This window comes from Macrobrachium nipponense, chromosome 15, assembly GCF_015104395.2.
Source record: "Macrobrachium nipponense isolate FS-2020 chromosome 15, ASM1510439v2, whole genome shotgun sequence".
NCBI lineage: Eukaryota > Metazoa > Arthropoda > Malacostraca > Decapoda > Palaemonidae > Macrobrachium > Macrobrachium nipponense.
Window position 1 is genome coordinate 40,586,838 of NC_087208.1, and position 23,276 is coordinate 40,610,113.

The 23,276-nt window shown below is 36.2% G+C and overlaps 1 protein-coding gene and 1 pseudogene across 7 annotated transcripts; both read right to left on the reverse strand.

Annotated features, from left to right (window-relative positions):
• Positions 1-22,380, reverse strand: LOC135227151 (spermidine synthase-like). Of its 7 annotated transcripts, none has more exons than XM_064267038.1 (10): positions 22,094-22,379; positions 13,512-13,638; positions 7,747-7,804; positions 7,322-7,457; positions 6,904-7,024; positions 6,451-6,546; positions 3,464-3,647; positions 2,430-2,512; positions 1,085-1,231; positions 1-627 (listed from the first exon to the last, which is right to left on the reverse strand). In XM_064267038.1, the coding sequence occupies exons 4-10, from the start codon at positions 7,450-7,452 to the stop codon at positions 481-483; spliced, it is 909 nt and encodes a 302-aa protein (XP_064123108.1). In that variant the 5' UTR covers positions 7,453-7,457; positions 7,747-7,804; positions 13,512-13,638; positions 22,094-22,379; the 3' UTR covers positions 1-480. The 7 variants fall into 7 exon arrangements, with proteins under 7 accessions (XP_064123108.1, XP_064123109.1, XP_064123113.1 ...); XM_064267039.1 differs by lacking the exon at positions 22,094-22,379 and adding an exon at positions 21,564-21,685; XM_064267043.1 differs by lacking the exon at positions 7,747-7,804 and having other exon boundaries at positions 22,094-22,380.
• LOC135227149 (protein timeless homolog) lies at positions 14,837-19,186 on the reverse strand (annotated as a pseudogene).
• Positions 22,381-23,276: the final 896 nt, after the last annotated feature.

The window sequence follows — 23,276 nt, forward strand, 5'->3', positions numbered from 1 at the left end:
TATCCAGTTAGCTAATTACTATATCATATTTTTAAAGAATGGAAAATATTTTGGCAAGCCCTATGAAAAATAGGTATTTTGGCTTAGTGGTTTGGTTAAACTACTTAATAATAATTACCAAGTGAAGCTGTCCAGTGCTCTGGGGTCATGAAGCTGGCTTCTTTCTACCTTTGTGAGAGTGCCAATTATTGTACTCTACCATATCTTGCTCACTGTATTTTAATGTTCAAAATGTTCTCAATCTACAGTGAATAGAAGCATATTAAAAACCTAGGTCTACATGTAACCGGTCAACATTTCAATACAAAATTTTACAAAAATATTTTTTAAACCTTTGATTCTTGACTAACAATAAAACTAGCAGAACTGAAAAACTAAAACTACAATACATACAACAGAACTGAAAACCTAAATAAACTAGTACTAGTTTATTTATTATACAACAGAGATGTGAACCTGTACTATAAAACCTGTGACGTTCTATACTTGTGCTTTCTGCAAGGCCTTCCTCATGAATGTTGGCATTATGAATGACGCACGATGGATATCGGCATTGTAGTACTTGAGAGAAAATGTCTCGACATCATCGTCATTCCATATTGTGACGGGTTCCCTGAACTTAGTTTGCTGTAAAAGTGTTTTACTTTCAGTGGACAATACTCAAAGTTCAGTGATTTTGCATTATAATATGTTTCAATTACCTAATCATAAATAGTCTTATTCTGTGCAGATGTGTTACTGATTGAAAACTGAAGACATCACTAAATATATGTTTCATCATAAATTTTGTTATGCATTCATGAACAAAACAATTATTCAAATTCAAAGGCTGTTTATTACTTCAGTGTGGTATTCATTTTGGAATAAATGCACAACCCAAGAGTAATTTTATCTAACACCACTGAAATTACAAATTTAATGATCTTCAGTGACACCAGGTCTGATTATATGAGAAATTTCTCAAACTAATTTTACCATATACATATCTGTGTAAGGCAAAGTCTCTGTTATGAGTGCAAACAAAAGAAATTAATGTTAAAATACAAATTCATGTTGAATGAATGAGCATTTTTCATATACTCACAGGGTTTTTACTGCAAAGGATGAATCCTATTTGGCCTGAAGGGTAAGTCGGTGTGCATGTGTAAGCATAATCAACCACTGGATATATGGACCGGCATTTCTTCAAGAGTCTGCTAATCAACTCTGCATGAAGCCACATGTTCTCACCCTGAAATTACAAGGTAATTATTTAAAGCTCAGGTAACATATCAAATACACAACTCTAAAACATATATAATATTGTGTACACAGTACAACCATTTCTTTCTTCATATTTATGATATGGAAAATTTGGGAAAAGTGACAATGGACCAGAAGAGTGGGAGAAAATCATTACTGCAATACTGTACATAAGAAAATTGGATGCTCTACATTCTGTAAAGTACTGCTGAATCATGCTATGAAAACTGCTAAAGGAAAGGTTGGAAAAATCTTTAAACTGATACTGTCAGTTTTGGTGTACACCAAAGAAATTACATATATCAGAGTATTGCTTGCTTCAGTACTCTGCTAAATGCCCTTTCTAGGTCCACAAATGCCATACTGTACAAGACCTAATCAACATTCAAATATTTAGAGCAGATTTTCCCTTTAGGTGTTTAGACATTAAAGTTTTCTTTACTCTTCTGATATTCTAGAACAAGACAGAAAGAGTAATTTCATGTTTTAACATCCTAAAGGGAAAAGCTGAAGTTAAAACTCCGACGAGGAGCATCAAAGCCTGAACAGTATTAGTAATTTTGAGAGCACAAAATAATGAGGTTACAAAACCACCAATTAGACTGGTGTGTATTATGAAAGACATCCAAAGTGGAACTAAATATTCTGCATCCTCTTCGGCCAAATTCATCCACAACTTCACACTATGATTGGTACAGTATTTATCAATCACTCAACATCTATTAGCTACACAAATCAACAAAAAGGTGAATAGCCTAAAAGGAAAAATTACTAATCCAAACTATGAAGTGGAACAAATGACATCAGTTTACAGTGGAGCCCCCATATTCGCGTTCTCCGGATTCGCGGATTTCTCTGGAATGTTTCCCCGCATTATTAGCGGAAAATTCGCACATTCGCGGTATTTTTCTATGAGAAATATCCACAAATTCCTAGGTTTTTTTTTATCAATTTTGTCATAAAATGCACTTTTTGTGATAAAACTATTAAAAAAAACATGTATGAAAATTTTTAGTGGGGTTTTCTTCAGTTTTAACTAACAAAATAGGCTGTTTTTAGCCTTTTTATAGGGGGTTCCAAACATTCGCAGGTTCTAACTATTCACTGGGGGGTCTGGTGCGCATCCCCACGAATACGGGGAGACCACTGTATATCCAATATACTCAAACTTCTACGAATATACCAACCTGACAACAAAGAATTCCTCCTTCCGCCAACTTCTCTTTCATCTTTACATAATAATCTTCGTTGAAAAGGGAAGCTGCAGGACCTGCAAAGCATTGTTAAATTAAATTCACCCTTTGGATAATTCATTTTGGTCTCATAAATAATTTGTTTTCCTTTCCAGTAATATACACAGAAAAAGCCAAAGTACATATATAAAATAAGATTAGAATTTAGTACAGGGCATATTACCAATTAATTCTCACTGCAGACATCAATTCATGATACAAATAAAAAAAAAGCAAAGAGTACAGTAATAAGCAGGCAAGATTTTTCAAGATATGGCATATACAGTATAGTACGTAAATAACAAAAATGTAAAAATATCTGGAAGGTAGAAAAACTTATTTCTTTTACTTTGGAACTGCTTTTTCTAACATATCTCTTATATTTTTAAAACACTAAATCCTCAATAAAAAGGGAATACACATGGAATTAACTCTCAAGAGATGCTGAGAATGCCAGTTCAGCACAAGGCTGCTTAATGACACTCCTCAAGGGCCAGTTCCCATTTGAAGCAAATACGTACTACAATCAAGTATATTTTGTATGAATATCCAAATTTTAATTACTAGCAGCAAATAAAACAATTTTAGTTGGTCTAGTCAAGAACCATCATATAAAAAGCTTTATTACATAAAACCTGTTTTCCTTTTGATAATATGAAGTCATTCAAGCTAGTCCTGTGAGAACACAGAAAACATTGATCATGATAATTCTAAAATAATAAACAATACACATCCTTAATGCAAAAGGACTTACTAATATTTAAATGAAATATTTATGACACAAGTGTATTTACTTCACAGCTTCAGACTTCACCTTCAAACTAAACTGCATGCTCTTGAATCAATACTAACATGTTCTGAAGACTACTACATATAATCTTAAAAGATGACATTGGCAAAGTACCTTCAGGTAAAACTTCATTCTATATACAGTGAGAAAAATGGAAACATTTTTATATCATCTGACAAATAAAATAAAATTCACCCACCATCCTTAGTTCCAGCACCTTCGTCTGCATTCACTACAGGATCAGATGCATCTGTGATGATTACATCAAATTTCTCATTCGTGGTTTCCAAGAATTTAGCGCCATCTCCAGTATAGAGAGTGAGCTTGGGGCAGCTGAATCCACAACCCATTGATGGAATGTACTTTTTACAAGCCTCAACCACCTGTTCATGGAAAAAACTTCTTGTTAGTTATGCATGTCCTTTTCAGGTTTGCAAATCAGATTCAGAATAACAAACTCAGGTAACCATAATTTATCTTAACCCTCTAACGCCGAAACGGTAAAAAAAAAATTGTCTCCCGTGTGCCGGAGGTGTTTCAGAGTGAGCGCGGAAGCGGAAAAAATATTTTTTTCAAAAAATCACAGCACGCTTAGTTTTCAAGATTAAGAGTTCATTTTTGGCTCCTTTTTTGTCATCGGCTGAAGTTTAGTATGCAACCATCAGAAATGAAAAAAATTATCATTATCATATATAAATAATGCGATATATGATAGCGCAAAAACAAAATTTCATATATAATTGTATTCAAATCGCAGTGTGCAAAAAACGGTTAAAGGTAACAAGTTACTTTTTTTTTTTGTAATGTACACTAAATTGCGATCATTTTGGTATATAACACATTGTAAAACGATAAAAGCAACACAGAGAAAATATTATCACAAAATAATGCATGAATTCGTAACGCGCGGACGTAAACAAATATTTTTTTCAAAAATTCACCATAAATCTAAATTTTGTCCTAGAGACTTCCAATTTCTTTCAAAATGAAGACAAATGATTGAATATTACTATACTGTAAGAGTATTAGCTTACAATTGCAGTTTTCGACCATATCTGACGAGTTAAATTTGAAAATTTGACCGAATGTCGAATTTTTTTTTTTTAATTTTTTTTTTTTATATTTTTATATGCAATTATTTCGGAAATAAGAAAAGCTACAACCTTCAAATATTTTTGTTTTATTCTACATGAAATTGCGCACATTTTCATATATAAAACTCTATGAAATGCCTAATATGAAACTGAGCAAATATTCCGAGAATGGTACGTACGCATTTCGGAGATTTGTGGCGGAGAATCCGCGCGCGGAGGGAAGGAAAGATTTTGTTTAAATTCACCATAAATCTAAATATTTTGCTAGAGACTTCGAATTTGTTTCAAGATGAAGATAAATGACTGAATATTACTAGATTGTAAGAGTTTTAGCTTACAATTCCGTTTTTCAACCATTTCGGTAGAGTCAAAGTTGACCGAACGTGGTCATTTATCGTGATTTATATGCAAATATTTAAAAAATGAGAAAAGCTACAACCTTCAATTATTTTTGGTTGTATTCTACATGAAATTGCGCACATTTTCATATATAAAACTTTATGTAACGGCTAATTTAAAATGGTGCAAACATTACCACAATCACACGTATGATTTTTTCGGAAGAGTTACCGCGCGGACATAAAGAAAATTTTATTTTTTTCATAAATTCACCATAAATCAAAATATTGTGCTAGAGACTTCCAATTTGTTGCAAAATGAAGGTAAATGCTTGAATATTACTAGAATATAAGCGTTTTAGCTTACAATTGCGTTTTTCGACCATTTCGGTAGAGTCAAATTTGACCGAAGGTTGAAATTTTGGCAATTATCATTATTTAGTATATGAAAATATCTCAAAACTGATAAAAGCTACAACCATGGGTTGTTTTTAGTTGTATTAAGCATGAAATTGCGCACATTTTCATATATAAAACTTTATATAACGGCTAATTTTAAAATGGTGCAAACATTACCACAATCGCATGTATGATTTTTTTCGGAAGAGTTACCGCGCGGACGTAAGGAAAAAGTTTTTTCATAAATTCACCATCAATCGGAATATTGTGCTCGAGACTTCCAATTAGTTGCAAAATTAAGGTAAATGATTGAATATTACTAAAACATAAGAGTTTTAGCTTACAATTGCGTTTTTCGACCATTTCGGTAGAGTCAAAAGTTGACCGAAGGTTGAAAATTTGGCAATTATCGTTATTTATATGAAAATATCTCAAAACTGATAAAAGCTACAATCATGAGTATTTTATTGTTGTATTTTACATAAAAATGCGCACATTTTCATATATAATACTTTATGTAACGGCTAATTTACAATGGTACAAAAATTATGTCAAAGTGACGAAATAATTTCCGAGATGTGTCACAGATACTTTTTAGTGCGAAAAGAAAGAAATTCGCGCTTGCGCGCCTGCGTAACGATTGTAAACAAAACAACACCTTGATCCGTGAACTCCCAGCATCCCCCAAGGCACGTGATTCAAAAGTTTTAGGCTGGTAGGCCTATAAGTATTTTTTCCGCGAATTTTTCAAAAAAAACTTTTGTATGTCGACGTAAAAATACGTCCAGTCGCCACCCGAGAGACAAAAAATGTCGACGTAAAATACGTCCAGTCGGCGTTTAAGGGTTAAATAGCTAATAATTTTTGAAATTACAGTATTATGTTTATCACAAACACAATAGTACCTATAATTTATCAGTATGATACAGTACATTGTAATAGTTTTTTTTATAAACACTGATTTGGTGACCATCAATCCAAGACTGTTCTCTTCAATGCCAAGACTATGTCAGGCTTCTTTTTAAGTGTGAAAAGGAACTCTCTGACCTCTTGGGTTTTCAGGCAGAAAATACAACAGACAGAACAGAGTGAAGGAAGTGACTACATGTCCAACCTTTTTAAAAGATAATCTTCCACCAAAATGTGAATGATTATGTATCAGAAATATGACAAATTTTCAATCAATTTGTATTTTTCATAACTAACAAACCAGAGGTCATAACATTAGGATTATCTTCTTGACACTTAGGCATTAAAATTGTTATTGATTATCTTTCTTTTTTAATAAAGCCTTTGCACAGAATGTAAGATCCGCACCCCTATTATTAACAGTAGCATAATTCTACATCACTTGCCTTTGAATCAATTTCACACTGAACAATGTGCTCCACAGATGGATGTTTGCTAACCTCCCGTGCTACTCCTCCATCACCCCCACCAATGATAAGCACCTGAAAATGCAACACATCTAGAAAGGTGGCTTACCAAAAAATCTAATCATAATAATAATGAATCTCATAAGTAAAAGAGTCAGTTACAGCACTTTCCATGTGTAATTCCAAATGGCCTTGGTTTTAATCTCTGTCAAATGCTCCATGTACCTGATGGATTTGCAATCTGGAAGCAGAATGATATCTTTGGTCAAACCTCAAGAAACTGTAATAATTCAAAGAATCGTATGTTATTGCAAAATTTCTGGGTTTTCCACAACTGGAAAACCCACAGATAAGAATATAGTAAAGTACTGACGAGCAATATTTATACAAAAATCACTTAAAAAGGTTTCCGCAATAAATAATGAATCTTACCCTCTTAGGACTTGGATGCGAGTTGAGAGGCAGAAATGTGATCATCTCTTGATATGAACATTCGTCTCGCTCTGTGCATTGAATTGCTCCGTCCAGTACCAAAACTCTTCCATAGTGAGTACTGAAAGTTACAAAAAGAATGGAAATTGAAATTTACACATTATACTTGTGTATTTCAGTACAGTTCAAAGAACATCACTATTTAAAAGGTATGGGAGACTGTTGTCACTATGGCTGTTGGTTATGACGGGGCCTGTTTTACCCACAGCAGATGTGGTGGCATCTAAATCAATGCCTTTTCCTCAGATATTATCTGTGCAGTTAACTTTTCTCAATTTTCTAGAAAATTAGGCAAATATTATTCTTCTTAGGCATGTTTTCTGGAAAATATACCTTTAAACAATAGGGAAATACATACCTATCAAAGACCTGAATGCTCTGGAATGGACTTTTCTCCTCCAAAAGAACTTCCTTCACTTGCAAAGAAAACGCCTGACCCGGCCACATGGGGGATCGTTCAGTAAACCATCCTTTGAGATTTTGATCCATCGCATCTTAAAAAAAACACAAAGTACTATATCAATGCATTGCAATACAGATTCAAATGAAATTACTGTGTATACAATAGATTAACTCTTAACAGTAAACCTAGATTACTCTGCTATACATTAAGTAGCTTGACTCTTAAAATTGTATTTTCATATAAAAAGTCTGTACATTATGAAAATCATGATTTTTGGGAGAAACTTGAAAAATTTCAACCCTTTGGAAAATAATAAAAATTTTCCTTAAAATACCCATCTGCTCAGCCTCTCACAAAAAGCTTATCACAGCATTAAATACCTAAGGGGTAGTGAGAATCCTGTCAAGAGCACAGATTCCTATTCTGGGGTGTTGTAACCTGACAAAAGAGAAGGGAAGAATTTTAAACAATGGTGTACACATCACAAAATATTATTCAAAATGCTGGGAACATTTGGATATATATATTTAATTAAACAAACCTTTTCAGCAAAAGCTGATAGAACAGCAAGGAAGTATGATATATAAATGTTTTCTAGCTATTGGACAATGTATGACCCACAGTGTTGATCTTTGAGAAACCTAATACGTACAGTACTTATTTTTGCCTTTACCTGCAGTAACATTTGTTTTTATACTCGCCTCAGAATATGACTTCCTAAGCCAGTCTCATTTTTTCTGACCCCACAAGAACCTAGAGATTTTAGATCTTCATGCTTGGACATCATGGAGCAGGGCCTCAGAGAAAATAATTTTTCAGCACAAAATGCTAAATCACCTTTAATTCAAGCATAGAATCTACCCTCAACATCTGCCATGCAAAATGGAGTGCCGGGTGGTTCAGTGAAAGGGAAAGGAGTATTGATCCAAGTGATGACATCCACAGCAGATTTCTCTCATTCTTTAGGAGAAAAGATGGCAGTCTTAATGATAATGGGCTATAGGTTTAAACCATTTGAAATCTCTGATCCTTGCGGATTTAACTCAAGTTCTCTAGTGCACCTTACGAGGTTATGTCAGTCCTCAAGAGGATCAGATTTTCATAAGACTCTCAAAAGGATTCTGTTGGTATTCAAATCTTCACTACACCTACGCATGAATTGTTCAATTATGTTTCCTTAACTACTTAACTGAATTGCTTGTGCCAGTTTCTGCATCTTTCCAACAAGTCAGTGAGCTGTATGCTACCTGAGAATAAGTCACACTTACAAAGGAATGGATACTGACTTGGTAGCCAAGACACAAATTCCAGGACATCAGCATTAATAGCTACGTCATTCACAATTTCTTGTCACCCTTCATACCAAAAATAAGGTGACTAGGTGCTTTGTCCTGTCAAAAGTGATATGCCTTTACTTACAGGGAATCAAGGCTGAGAGCAAGGTACATCAATACATAATGTGTCTCATTGTAAGACATTTTAGCACTTTTTTTTTATGGAAAACTTTAAACTGATACAAGTAAGATTAAGAGGCCGTATTGTAATGCGATTCTGAGGCCGTATTGTAATGTATCAGGCAGTGAAACTGCAAATCATGTAACAATATTAGAGCACTTGCTGTCTTTACTGTTTAAGTATAATTTAGAGGTTTACCAGGTTCTACAGTAGGTACTTGGAAGTTCTGATTAACATAAATTTTACCCAAGGGTAAAATTTATGTTAATCAGAACCTAATCTTACCTCAAATGTGGTAAGATTAGGTAATTTAAGTGACTATAGCGTACAAATTACACACCTGTAAGGTACTTTTACTTAAAAATGGTTCCTACTACAAATACTACTGCCTCTTATATTCAAGAGATCTAATTAGCAACATCCTTAAACAATACTGCCTATTTTTTGTTCTCTCATTCATAATCCTGTGAAGACATAATTTCACAGGGGACTAATAATTATTAATGAATTCATTGTGTGGCTGTAGCTAGGAATCATAGACAAAGAGAACCAGCAACTGCACAGTCATTCCTTGGTGCAAATGAAAAGTAAAACTGAACCAATCCAAAACACCTATGCAACAAGTATGGAACCTAAATCTAACCTCTGCAAAAACCAAAAGAATGAAGGTAACGCCTTACTTCCCACGGCATTTTGTAGTACAAAGTCCAGTAAGTCTGGTGATTTACTTTTTCCTACTAATAAGGGGACAATAAAGGATCAATTGTAATTCCCAGCTGAAAGTGATATGGGTGGGCTTTGTTAAAATATTCATTATTACTGTTACGAACAAAGCGATGGCAAAACGAAATCTGGTACCATCAAATTCTTAAGCTGTAGGTCTTTTGAAAGCATAAGAACAGAAATTTACAAATCACACAATATACTCAGGTATCTAAATGAATATACGTACACACATTCAGTTTCAACAGCAAGAAGATAAGCCTATGGAAACTGATACCTAAAATATCTTAAAAGATCAAACCATTGCATCAATTTTTCAACATTAAAATATAACGCCCAAAAAACTTTACAAAAAGCTAATTTTACCTGCTTCTTGCCAAAATCCAAATGGTAGTCTTGTAAATTCACAAAATTATATGCTATAAGCCAACTAGATAATGCATAATAAGAAATCTAAGAATAAAATTGTACTAAAACACTAACCTGACTAATGTTTCTTCAACAATGATAGCAAAACGTACCTTCCACTATCCCTAGACAAAGCAAGAGCACCTTACCTATTTCATATCTTCAGTACTGAAAAAACCAGATTATTAACACTACTACAAATGTTACTCTGATAACGACGAAGTTCATTATCACACAAGTCGACTTGCTTGAAAGAAAAAAGATAAGGAGTCAGCTATTTTACCCTTATCATGTTTAGTTTCTCTTCACTATCTCAGTACTATAAGACAGACCAGACAGACTTCTTATCTCCATGAGTATTTTATGAGCTATGGTTTTGTTCAAAGTCCTAAAATAGTGCTTGCCACAATCTCTCTTGAATTAAGTCTAAAAACATCACAACAGGCTGTGAAATTTACATTCATCCTGGAAGTGGGAGGAATAAAGCAGTAAGACCTACCAAATTGAGAAATAGGACATGAATAAAGACTAAAACCAAACAGGAACTCCATCTGTTTGCTTGTTTGTATGGTGTTTTTATGTTGCATGGAACCAGTGGTTATTCAGCACCAGGACCAACAGCTTTATGTGACTTCCGAACCATATTGAGTGAACTTCTATCACCAGAAATACACATCCCTAACCCCTCAATAGAATACCCGAGAATCAAACTCACGGCCACCAAAGTGGCAGGTCAAGACCTACCCACCACGCCACTGAGGCACTGGAACTCCATCTGAAAATGTACAATATAGATAAGAAGGGAGAGAGTTCAATGCATATCTAACCATGTAAAGGAAAAATCAAATTCATAGACTTTAAAGTTGATGACAATTTTACCTCTGAAAATGAAACAATTACTAACTTACTCTCTTGGATTTCAGCCTTCATTAACATCTGTTGCAGTTTGTTCCAGTTACGGCAGGTACATTAACCAAGCACTCAACCCTCCTCTTTAATCCACAATTAGATACAATTGGCATAAATAAAATCTCTCATGGCACTGTCAGGAAAAATCTGGTCCCCATTGAATCATATGATCATTAGTATCATATCCTGAAATCTTGAAAGTCCTACAAAGACATCATCATTTGAGTTCTTCCTTTTTATTTATATTGTGTGACCTTTTCAGAAAGAGAATTTCTCATCAACACTGGTTTTCAGTACCTGATTCATGGTTCATAAATGAAGCTCAGTTCATCTAAGGCATCTACCATTTTCTAAGGCATATTCAGATACAGTTATGTATGTATTTTGTTTCAAAATAATCCTATCAATTATCTATACAGTGCAATTACCCACTAACACTCACGTCCCCCAATATTCTTTTAGTATTCTATCTGCTGGACACTTAAGCATGAGCCTTCAGGATCCTCAGGTGTCCTTAACCAATAACCTTACTTTCCATGATCCTGCAATGTTGCCGCAGCTATATGATAACTTGCCCAGCGCTTCACTGTCTCCAATAGTCGGTGACCTTAGTAGCTGTCATACCAGGTAACCTAAATTCAATGTCACTGAATGGAAAAAAGTTCAAGTCAAATTGGTAATGGAACTCGGTTACTAGTGGTTGGTTCCTCTGTTTCACAACCATCAATGTCGGTTCCAAGTCTGGGTGAAAGAGCACCATTCATTTATCTTCTCCACTCCATTTTCATAGCCTGATCTTCAAATGCTGTACACTTTCACTAGTGTCTTGCTGTCATATCAACTCCTGACTTGCCTTGTCTGCTGTCCAGCCCACTACTACCATGCTTTAACCAAAGATCAATCCAGTGCATGTCAATACAGCTCCAATCACACACCTTACCAGGGGACTGGTCCACTACTGAACAAGTTATATTTCAACCGACTAGCATTCTCCTGTTCCATCTCTCATCCATCAAGTGTGACTATAACTGACTGATATACACTTGTACTTGACTCGTTGAAAAGAGATTGCAGATGACAGAAGGCACTCTTTCTGCCATAGTAAACACTATCAACCACAATTGCCTCTTCAGATGTCTACACACCTGTGCACACTGAACTACCAATATCTTCACTTAAAGACTCCAGATACCTATCCAACTTTCACCACTCATCCTCTTCTGTCCTCTAAATACCAGTCACCATTCTGATCCGATCCTCTCTTAGCCTCTTTCAGGGATCTCGAAGGATAAGTGCTCTTGACATGAATATTCCTCATCAGAAGTATCCTTGGGTGTTGAAGAGTTCTTGACATTATTCTGTCTCGTGTCACTGTCATCTAGTGACAGGAGAATTCTCACAAACACTAAATGAATGGGACTTTGGTTTTCATTAATCTATTGGTTACACCAAAAACTCGTCATAGGCTAAGCACACTTTGAACCTCCACCAGAAAGGAAGGTGCAGTTTGTTTTGTCAAATGCTCGTTTACGGAAACCCTCAATCGAGAAAAGACATTTAACTTGGAATGTACTTCCTCTGAAATTGGTAGTCTTGAATACTGCCTCCTAACCCCTTGCAAGGAATGAAGGATAGGTAGGGACTACAGCTGGTGGAGGGATGGAAACTGGAACCAGCATAAGAATGGAAAGAGATAGCAGAGGTGCAATACTCTCTAAAATCACCTTTTTGCTTTCCTCCTGATGTCGTGTCTCTCTCTCTCATTTGGAAGGAGACCAAGAGGTACACTCCAAATGAGTAAACAATAAATGCTACTGGTCTCCACAAGCTGAACAAACAGCTCGGGTCAATAGCAGGCACTCTCATGAACTTCACAGTCTATCATGTCCAAGGTAGCTGCACCAGTCATTCTTATGACCAAACACACAAGTGCTATCACATTAAAACTGCACACCATCAACATAAAGAACAGGAAAGCCCCACACACAAGCAATTCAAGCATAGCCAAAATAAGAGCATGAATAACATACCTGCACTCTACTAGTAAGAGAAAGTGGGGCTATGACTACTGTGTACAGGTATTTACCAGCAACCTCTGTGAAAAGGAAACTACCAAATCTTTAAATTTTTTTTTCAGCTTTAAAGCTGCACCAGAAGTACATCCATATGAAAACACAGGTTTTTATCCTCACAAGAACAAGTTACAATATCAGTCCAGATCTAACATACAGCAACATCCAGAGAAAAAGCAGCTGGGATACAAACCAAGCAAAAACTAGAAAAAGAAAGACAAGTGAAAATGAAGTTACCCCTAATGAAAGAACCAGTACAGACTAAAGGAATGCCATGAAACTAAAGGTCATTTTTAGAAAGATTAATACGTACTACTCAGCTGGGACAAATATCAAACATGGTAAGGAAAGGAGTATAAATAACAAACGAGACAAGATAAAAAAAAACCAGACCACACATTAAAATATACACATGGAATATTCTCATTGTGGAATATTCTACAGTCCCAGCTTATCTGCAGATAGAGGTTGTGAACTTAATACAAACAAGAAATATTTGGCAGAAAGGTCTTACCTAGGTGTTGGACATGGATTAATCATGAACAATACGAGAAAAATCAGAGCTGTAAATGACCTACCACTGTTCTAACTTCTATTGACAAGAAGAATATCTCAACTCTTCGCAATCGTAACTTTGATCACGATCCGTCCAGATATTTCTTAAAATTAATTTCAAATCATACAGCCAAACCAATAATAACCAATCTGAAAGCAGTACATATTTAATTCAGTTACATCTCAAAATAAGGGTCAAAATGAAATCATTCAGTTAAAGATGGTACAGTATGGGGGTAATATAGGAGCTGGTGATAATTTTTGGTAATATGGGCTAGTTCATTATAAATAAAAGCAGTTTACATGTATTTGCAAATTCATCTCATCCAAGCCAGCAATGCAGCATCCACAATAACATTTCCAGTGGAGGCTCCGCTTTGGTGTTTATTATTCATCAGATTTGGTCACCAATGAAAGTGCCAGGCCCTCAACAATATGATAAAATGAGGGGCTACAGCATTAATCTGTTAGTATTGCAAGAGGTAAAAATAAATAGTAACTAAAAATAGAAGTGAAACCAAGCAATAAAATAATTTTTATTACAATTTAAATCTTTACACCTATATACATCAAATAAAGTTTTATATCCCTAATGGTAAACCACTTTCGGACACTGTGCCTTAAAAAAAAAAAAAAAAAAAAAAAAAAAAAAAATCTAAATAAGAAATATTCGAGAGATACCAGAAACTTTAAGTAAAAACTGAATATTTCTATAAATCATATTTCACTTCTCACTTGCAAACAAATTCTTCAGGCAAGCCTAGAAATGCAACTCAATGGTCTCCTTAAAAGTAGAACATATATTATTGCTGCTTTAATGATTAGCCAGTTCATTTTTCCCTTGCCCTTATATTTGCCTTATCTTTCAAGAATGAGGTTTAAAAGGCCATGAGGCTGCAGTCTTACCAGCCTCTGTATATCAAAATGAATAAAAAATAATTCAAATTATCTGTAACCGTAGACCTGATAAAAAAACTACAAAATACGTACCTATAAGCGAAACGCTTATCTGGGAAACCACTTTTTATCAAGGAAATTGGATCTGGACTACTAAAATGCTGACCGATCAGGATTATTAAGGCTGAAACCTAAAACAAGTACTAATCAACACAAGGACTGAACAGAACTGTAAGCAATTCTTGCCATCAAAGGCTGCTAATATACTGGAAAGCAACATTAATCACAAATCAATTCACGGACTCTCGGGGGAATATGGGCCAACCAAAAACTAAAAATGACCATGAGATGAAAATTGTAATGTTTGCCAAAAATTTGCTTTTTCTATATATATATATATATATATATATATATATATATATATATATAAATATATAAAATGATGGATAAATATCCATAAAATAATGACATCAGTGTTCTCTTTCAGCAACCTCCTTTTAGCTGGATTCAAAAAATTAATTTAAGGTCACTGCACACATTATAAATGACTTAACATAAGATAGCAGATATTATAGCTTATTATCATCTTTTCAACACTTTAAATGTTACACAATTGACATCTTACAAGTATATTGTGCTATGATATAAAATAAAATTCTCCATTTGATACTATACTATGAAACCACAATCACATTATAAGCACTCATATTGAAGACAACTTCACCCAACACTATTCATCATCACTTTCAATGACTGCCTTAGCTCTTTGTCTTAAAATATTCAGATGTACATCGTCATCATCATCATCATCAGAGCCTACTCTCATAATACCTTGACTGCTAGTTTCTCCAACTTCTGTATCTATATGTAGGTTCAAGTCTTGACTTTCTACTTGGGGAGTTTCATTGTCCGAATCATCATCAATAACCACACGGCGTTTCTTTTTGGCCCGTTTTAGTGACGGAGCAGACAAATTGGAATCGGACTCATTCTCACTGTCAATGCCAACTCTCTTGTTCACATGGGATGACGGAAGGGCTTGCCTCGATAAGGGAATTTCATCGTTGCTTGAATGATTCCCATCACTTCCATCGGGCAAAAGTGGAACAGAGTCATTTACGTGAAGTGGAACAGAATCGTCTACGTATGCTGATAGCGATGGATTACTTTCAACATTTTCCTTGTTTTCAGGATCTATATTTTCAGCATCTGAATTTTCTGAAACCTGTGAAGAATATGTTTGCTTCTTTGGCTGACGTCTGGCCTTAGACTTGGATCTGGCAGGATCAGATTTAGGTGCGTTTTTCTTTGAGCCTTTCACAGAGACCCGAGAGCCTTTCTTTTTTCCTTGGCTTGGTTCTACAACTGCTTCAACTACAGGGTCCAAAGGTTGTTCTAGCTGAGGAACTTCAATAGGACTTCCTGACAAGCTCTGTTTCAAGTAATGGACCCTCTTCCGCAATGCATCAACGCTGAGCCGAGATGGAACGCGCCAGAACATTTCCTGATGACTGAGGGGTTGCTGAAGGCCAAGTAATTTCAACAGCTCCTGAAATTTACTGTCCTCCATGGCATCTGTGCAAGCCTCTGTTATAGCCAGGATTGGAACAGGTTCAAAGTCACCGTCTTCTTCTCGATCATCTGCAACTCCTGGACCACCCCACAAGCCACCCTCTAATGGACCTTGCATGTTGGCCTCGATGACAGTTTCAATGCTTGAGCTATTAAGCCTGGAGTAGCTACAGGGGTATGTATGATACCTGCCTTTCTGAGGATTTCTTCTGTGTTGGTACTTCATCACCAGATGAATCATCAATCTCTTCATTCTCCACTTCAGATTCACTCCTGTCAGTATTTTCATCGCTTTCTTCATCGGGAGCTACAAATCTTTCACCAAGATCACTAGTGTCCCTTTTTCCTTTAGTTTTCTTTGCTGTCTTCACTCTCTTTTTCTTGAGTTCATTTTTGTCCGAAACAAGGCCAAGTTCCAAAATTTTTTCAATGACCCTATGTTTTGGTCTTCTCAGTACCATGTGATCCATAATCCTGCCAACAATATCCATGGCATCCTTATTTTCTTCAAACAACATCCTAAGCCCCTTCCTCTTCCTCAGTCCATATCTTTGGAGCTCGAACACGCACAGGCTTACGATTCTTCAACTGTTTAGTTTCCGTAATCAGACCTAACTCCTTCAGTTTCTTTACAATCGCACGCTTTGTACGTTTCTCATCTATGAGGTTATCCAGAATGAGATCAGCACAATCTCTGCCTTCCAGACTTTCCATGGGGGTGTCTTTAAATTTTCTTCGTAGAGCCTACGCACCTCATCTTCTTCCTCTTCAGTTCCAAGCTCTCTTGGCAGCTTCCTGCCAGAGGCAAAGGGCCTCATAACCCCACACAATTTCATGAGCCTCTCTATTGTCCTTCCAAAAAAACAATTCAGCAAAAAACCTTGTTATTTGACTGAACTGTACCAAAAAATTCCCTAACAATAAACTTACTAAACTTAACTATCTCTTTAAACACTCTCGTCAGTGCTTTGTCTGTCGTCGTGCATTGCTTCTCTGAAGACACAAAAGAGAGAGGCCTGAAAGAACATTGCTGGGAGTTTGCAATCCATGCAATTCTTGGTGGAACATCCTTAAAATACAGTGGTTTGTGTTAGCACTGTTAGTAGAATACTCTGAAATAGCTGAGCATATGCCTGCATTACTTTTGTGTGAGCAAACGTCTGATGAATGACGGAAAATCAAAATCCTCTTCTCGTAATACCATTTGCCTCTCAGCTTCCTCTCTTCCTCATCCTCCTCCTCATCCTCCTCTTCTTCTTGAGGTGGCTCAACAGGATTCAATTCTGCCATGAAAATTTCTCGTAGAGATAAAAACTCTTCTGATGGTGAAATTGTTTGTTCTCCAAAGATTCCTTCAGGCCATACTTCTCTGGCTGCTCGTAAAAGAGAAACGGCCTGTGGCATTTCTTTACTGCGAAGTAAGGCATTTATACGTCTCATAGCAATTCTCCTTTTCCTGTGTCCTCTGGATCCTCTGATGCCGCATCAAAAGGTATCATCTCTGGAAGATCCCCTGTCTCTCCTTGAACTACTGCTGATAATTCTGCTGACATTTCATCCCATATTACTTGTAGCTGATCTTCTGTCATCTGACTGGGGACAGCTTTAGGCTTCTTTTTCTTTGGATTTACTCTGTGTTTCCTCTGAACTATCATATGCCTGGTTTTCCCACAGAATTTTTCAAGAAGCTTAATAAAGATGTGAGCTGTCTCAACCAAGTCCTTCAGATATAATACGGACATCTTCCTTCGATCATAATTCTGCAAGAGGACAAGGACCATTTCCCGGTACTCTACCACATAAAAGAGTTTACTCTTCAGAACTTTTGCAGCTTCTCTCACTTCCTCAGTAGACTTGTCCATGTATGACAGCGTCATGAGCAGCTCTTGATAAGCTCTTAATGCCTGTGCATTCTCCTTGACCACAATGGAATCTTCTTTTTATCTGTTGTCATCATGCCATAGTAATTTTCCAAGTTTGTTTGGAGATAATGGAATATCTGAACACTGAGAGTTTCACTAACCAACTCAAGTTTGAATTCATGATGTCGATTAAACTCCATAAAAAATTTAATGGCCCACATATAATACGAATCGTCATTTTCCTGTGATTTTGCCATATTTAGATTGTCTCTCACTATGTACATGATGCTGTTATAAGCGCCATTCAAAAACTCAATACAAAATTCTTGCAAAAACAAGCGGATGGCAAGAGTTGAACGTCTTGTGGAAGTGTTGTGAACCATATCTGCCCTATTTTTGGCAGTCTTCCTCGGTCTTTTGGCAAAATCAAAATTAATTGATTTAACATCTGTTAAAGGGCGATGTGTTATCAGGTCCCGGTCACTGATGCTCTTCATGTTCTGAACATAATAAGTTCCACCAAACCTCGAATGGCGTGCTCCATAATATTTATTTCTTTGTTGCTGTTTCTTCAAAGCTTCTCTCTTCCTTATTTCTTGTAGCTCCTTTTCATCCTTTTCCTTCTCTGACTGGGAGCGCTGAAGCCCAGCTTTGGCCAACTGGGCAGGATCCTGTTCACGTAACATATATGAAATAATCTCTAAAGCATGCATACACAAGTCCTGTTCATTTTCGGATGATGCTATGTAAAGCAACAAATCTTCAAATCCAGCAAGATGCAATGCCCAAAGAACCTGGTCATGTATTGATGCATCATCTTCAGTTCTTTTCTCTTCCTCTGGGCTGGCAGGTACAAAAAGAATGTTTCTTACTAATATTAAAATCCTCTCAATGATGAGCCTGTCTTCTTCCTGACGAATCTCCCAATCCAACTGCAGTAGTTCACATAGTTTCCCCAACAAGTATACTCATACTTTTTAACTTCTACAAAAGCTTCCTTATAGCCTTGTTGCTGAGACAGGAGATGCAGGTACTGCTGGTGAGTCACCTTCTCCTCTGGCAACTCTTCACGGAAAAGCAGAATGACAGGATTCGTCAAATTCACAAGGAGCCTAAGCGTTACATCGAACAGTTCTGCATCTTGGCTGTGGTCTCTTACTATAGGGATCAGATCAGTCTGTACAACACGGGTGTCTCCAAGTGCACGTCTGATTTCGTGACTCTCGTCATCTTTCCTTAAGTACGTACTAAAATCTTTGTAGTTTCAAGACAGTGAGCTTCTTTGTAGTACTTGATCCGGGCCCATCACTGTATCCAAGAGAGGAGCAAGCTGCCAATAGCTCTGCATGCAGCAAATCATCAGCCATCTCTTGAACTCAAACTTTTCACCTGCAAATATGAGAATGAAGGTTATCCATTGCTCTAATAGTCATAGCGTATGGAATATCTAATCATTTTATAAAATTTATTACAAAATTTTAATAGTTAACAATCAGGCTTGACGGATGACCACAGATCAATCAATTTTTTTTTTTTTTGCGAAATTAAGCCTAATGACAAAATTCAACACTGCATAGGTTGGAATTACTTAAAATCTTTACAAATCCAATATTTTCATATGTAAGTCAAGCAAATTGTATCCATACAAGTAACTGATTAACAACTTCTGACAAAAATGTGAAAGTTGTCTAACTTTTCTGGCTTAGTTATTAATTAAAAAACATGCAATACCCCTTCGAGGAATATAAACAACAGTGTGTCTTGCAAGACATAACAGAGAGAATAATGAACTACCCTTACAACTTTAATTCAACCAAAAATGAAAAATTTTCAATCAATTTGTATTTTTCATTGCAAACAGACATGAGGTCTGCTTTTTAGGAGTGTACGTTTCATACTGCCTTTGATCTCTTATCACATGGCTATCTAACTAATGAAATGAGTCTAATCATGTTTGTTACCTAGATACACTAAATTATTATTTTTATGCTGTATTGGTCAGAATTCTTTAAGGATTCAAAGCCTCACTCTACCCTCTTGTGTAAGACATATCTTTAGAAAATAGAAATTCAGCAGTTAATAATTAATTCAATACCAGCGATAGCCTATACCTCACCTGGAAGGTAATAATTATTCTTAGCTCCCTAAACTACAAAAAATAGAGCACTAGCAAGAAATGCCACATATTTTGTCTACATGGGCAGACAGCTCACTTAAATGAGGCCCCATATTTACATTATCATGAATAAACAAGATTCCACAAAAGCATAACATTTTAAAGTGTAATTTGTATTTCTACTAGGTATAAAAACCAAGGCCTTTTATGCAAGAGTACTGAGTGCAAGCTGGAACAGACGTTGAGACTTTGTACAGACAGGAGGGAGAGTGGGGGAATTCCTAATTCAACTACTGTGAGCCAGAACTTTTTTCCACCAACATCGGGGGCGATGTGGTATGGTTGAACCTGGATTATAATAAAAGGCAGTATGTATACCTAAGGAAAATATGTACTAACCAAAAAAAGCACTTGTGCCACTATTTCATAATTTAAGAGAAAACACTTAGTTCAAGAGGAGTGTAGAGGTCTCAGTGTGTTGCCTGGATAGGCAACAACTCTTGACTGATGCTCATAGCAGCGAATTCAAGTACTTTTTAGGAAAGGTGGCCACTTTCCACTAGAGGTGGCTGCTATGTCGCTGCTCATTCATTTACCTTAGATTCTAGATAATTAAAGTCAAAGGATAAATATGATTGGGCTAAGTCTAGATATTCTTGGAAAAAAAGGAATCTTTTAATTTTGTCATTAGGCCTAGGCTGTATTTGGGTCAGGTGAACATTTATGGGCCTGGGTAGTGGGATTTTAATTTAAAGGAATAGTATCGCCTCTTGAAAATTTAAAAAAATAATTTTCCTATGAATTCTATCAACATTTAAAATATAGGGTTAACGGCCAAACGGCGACATAGCTAGCTGCCACCTTCCCAAAGAAGTAGATAACTTGAATTTGCTGCCATGAGTTGTGACCCATCCAGGCAACACACCGAGACCTCCACGCTCCTCTCGAAGTGAGTGTTTTCTCCTATATTATATAAAATAATGGTAATAATTCATGTGCTTTTAGGGGAGGTGGCCGCGTTCCGAGTGAGGTGGCCGCTATGATGTCGCCACTCAGTCTTTATGCTAGATATTTAAAATATACCTAGGTTGGTAGCTTTCAACGTCTGGCGTAACTTTTGTTGGTAAATGACCAAAACAACAACAACTAACCTAACCTGGCCTTGGGTACCAAAGCAAACGTTAAAACAACGGAAAAATTGATATTTTCAGGTCCAAAACAGGCCTAGATGTTACTGGCTACGTCTGATGGATTAAAGCAAAATCTAAAATTAATTTACTTATAATAGCCTAAACAATGAATAATTATAAACCTGACGATAGGCCTAGGTAGGCTATTCTGAAAAACTGGGTCGGCTACCTAGGTATGAAGCTAAGTAGTTTGTCTATTCTTTTGGAGTTAGGCCTACTACAATGCCCTAATAGTTCCCCTTTGTTATCTAATGGCTTTTTTTCAATAAATTCTATCGTATCTCATATAAATAATGCCTAAGATAGGTAATCTACGGTCTCGTCTCAATAGCGTAAAATGAATGCTAGAAAACCAGGCCTAGATGACTCTCCTTCATTTACCCCAAATAGTCCTAATAATTAAATCTCATTAAGTGAAAAACACTTCAAAAAACTCACCTTAGTTTGTACCTCCTCACTGGAACCCGCTGGCGAATTATCGACGGCGACAAACGGCTGCTTAAATCAAATAAAGACGAGTCTCCTGACAGAAGAACCTCCAGCTGACATGTCTCGAAATTTCCAACAAAAGGCGCGAAAATAATTGACGAACGCGAAGCGATATCATTATTATTTATCTCTTTTCTAACGGAATTTTAAGCTTTACCCTCCTGCAAGAGATTATTATAGGATTAAATAATGCAATCACACTCATTTTTATGCATTAGGTATCTGTTTTGGTCAAGAAACTACGAAAATGTAAGATGTAGATCCCATAGCACCTTTGTTTACGCTTCCGTCAAAACAGCTGTTCCATTCCATAGCAATTTTTCTTGCCATCTCGATGTACGTCCCGTCAAAATTACTCATTTCATGCATGACATGTCCCAGAGAAATGGCAAAATTTGCTCTCCAGAATCATAGACATTAACCCTAAGACTTACGACATAATTCATAATGTTCATTCCTTTTCCAATATACAAACTTACCGACAGTCCAAATCTGACGTCCTCTCCTGACTAGCACACAAGCCTTGACAAAAGTCACAGAATAGAATGCTGACCCGACGGTTCACTGATGAAGTCAGTCACAGTTCACAGTCGGTAAACGCCGCTTTTATCCAGTTCATGACTCTGATTAGAAAATTAACCATTAAACCATGTTCGTCTATTGTGGCGTTCTCGGGTACAATCTACAGCACCTATCTCGCATGCAAAAATGTTATTTTTTAAGCACGCAATGGTTTGCTTGGGTTCATCTTCTTGGAGATAACATTCCATCGTGATGACTTTACCTCCATCATCTGGAGAGAGAGAGAGACTTAATTGGTATGAGATAAGCTCTAAATAATTCATTCATTCATTCGCTTAATTGGCAGTATGTCTTGTTAAAACTGATAAGACTTTATTTTGTGAATACTTACTGTTTATAGAGCACTGTTTATATTTCTATGAAAATTTGTAGATTCGTTTGGCCAAGGATATGGGGGCATTTGTGAAGGTCAGGAAAACCGTTTGTTCTTTATATACTGAGCGACTGGGCTTATCTAGTTTTTCACTTTGTTTATTGGCATAATGGGTTTACTATAGTCATCCCAAAATGAACAGTTTTTCCAAAGATGCTCTGTTTACTAAAAGAATTCTGGACACGGAAGGTGATAATATTATATAGATAGATTAGACTAGGTCTTCACGTGAAATTATTTGCGTAGTCAGATGAATGCGCTTTCTGAAATTAATTTACGAGACACCTCGACATAAAATTCATGACGGGCACCGATCGTGACATGTAGGAAACAATAGAGTCAGTTTTAGGACTTGAAAGTTCTGGTGGTTTTAGGATAGTGAAAAATAAACAATAGCTGGATTAATTTCAACATCAGTGATTTAATTGCCACCTATTCGAAGGACCGGTATAGTGTATAGGCCTATTTAGTTCGCTATGTTGATAGCTTTGTCAGGAATGTGCTGGACAACGCGTTAATTGTTAATCTGGACTTCGGCAAATATAATAATCACAGAAGCATGACCTATGAATTAAGTTTGATGCTGTTAATGGTGTGTGTGTGTGTGTGTGTGTGTGTGTGGGTGTGTGTGTGTGTGTGTGTGTGTGTGTGTGTGCATGATACGATGGTCCTGCTTATGGCGAAGAGTTGTGCCCGCTACTTGTGCG

Bases quoted from the DNA above. Each gene is read 5' to 3' on its own strand.
- LOC135227151 (XM_064267042.1), bottom strand. From the start codon at position 7,452: ATGGATCAAAATCTCAAAGGATGGTTTACTGAACGATCCCCCATGTGG. The intron at 1,232-2,429 runs GTTGGTATATTC...TTGTAATTTCAG, and splicing joins GAGGAATTCTTTGTTGTCAG to GGTGAGAACATGTGGCTTCA. The intron at 628-1,084 runs GTGAGTATATGA...ACACTTTTACAG, and splicing joins TCCTTTGCAGTAAAAACCCT to CAAACTAAGTTCAGGGAACC.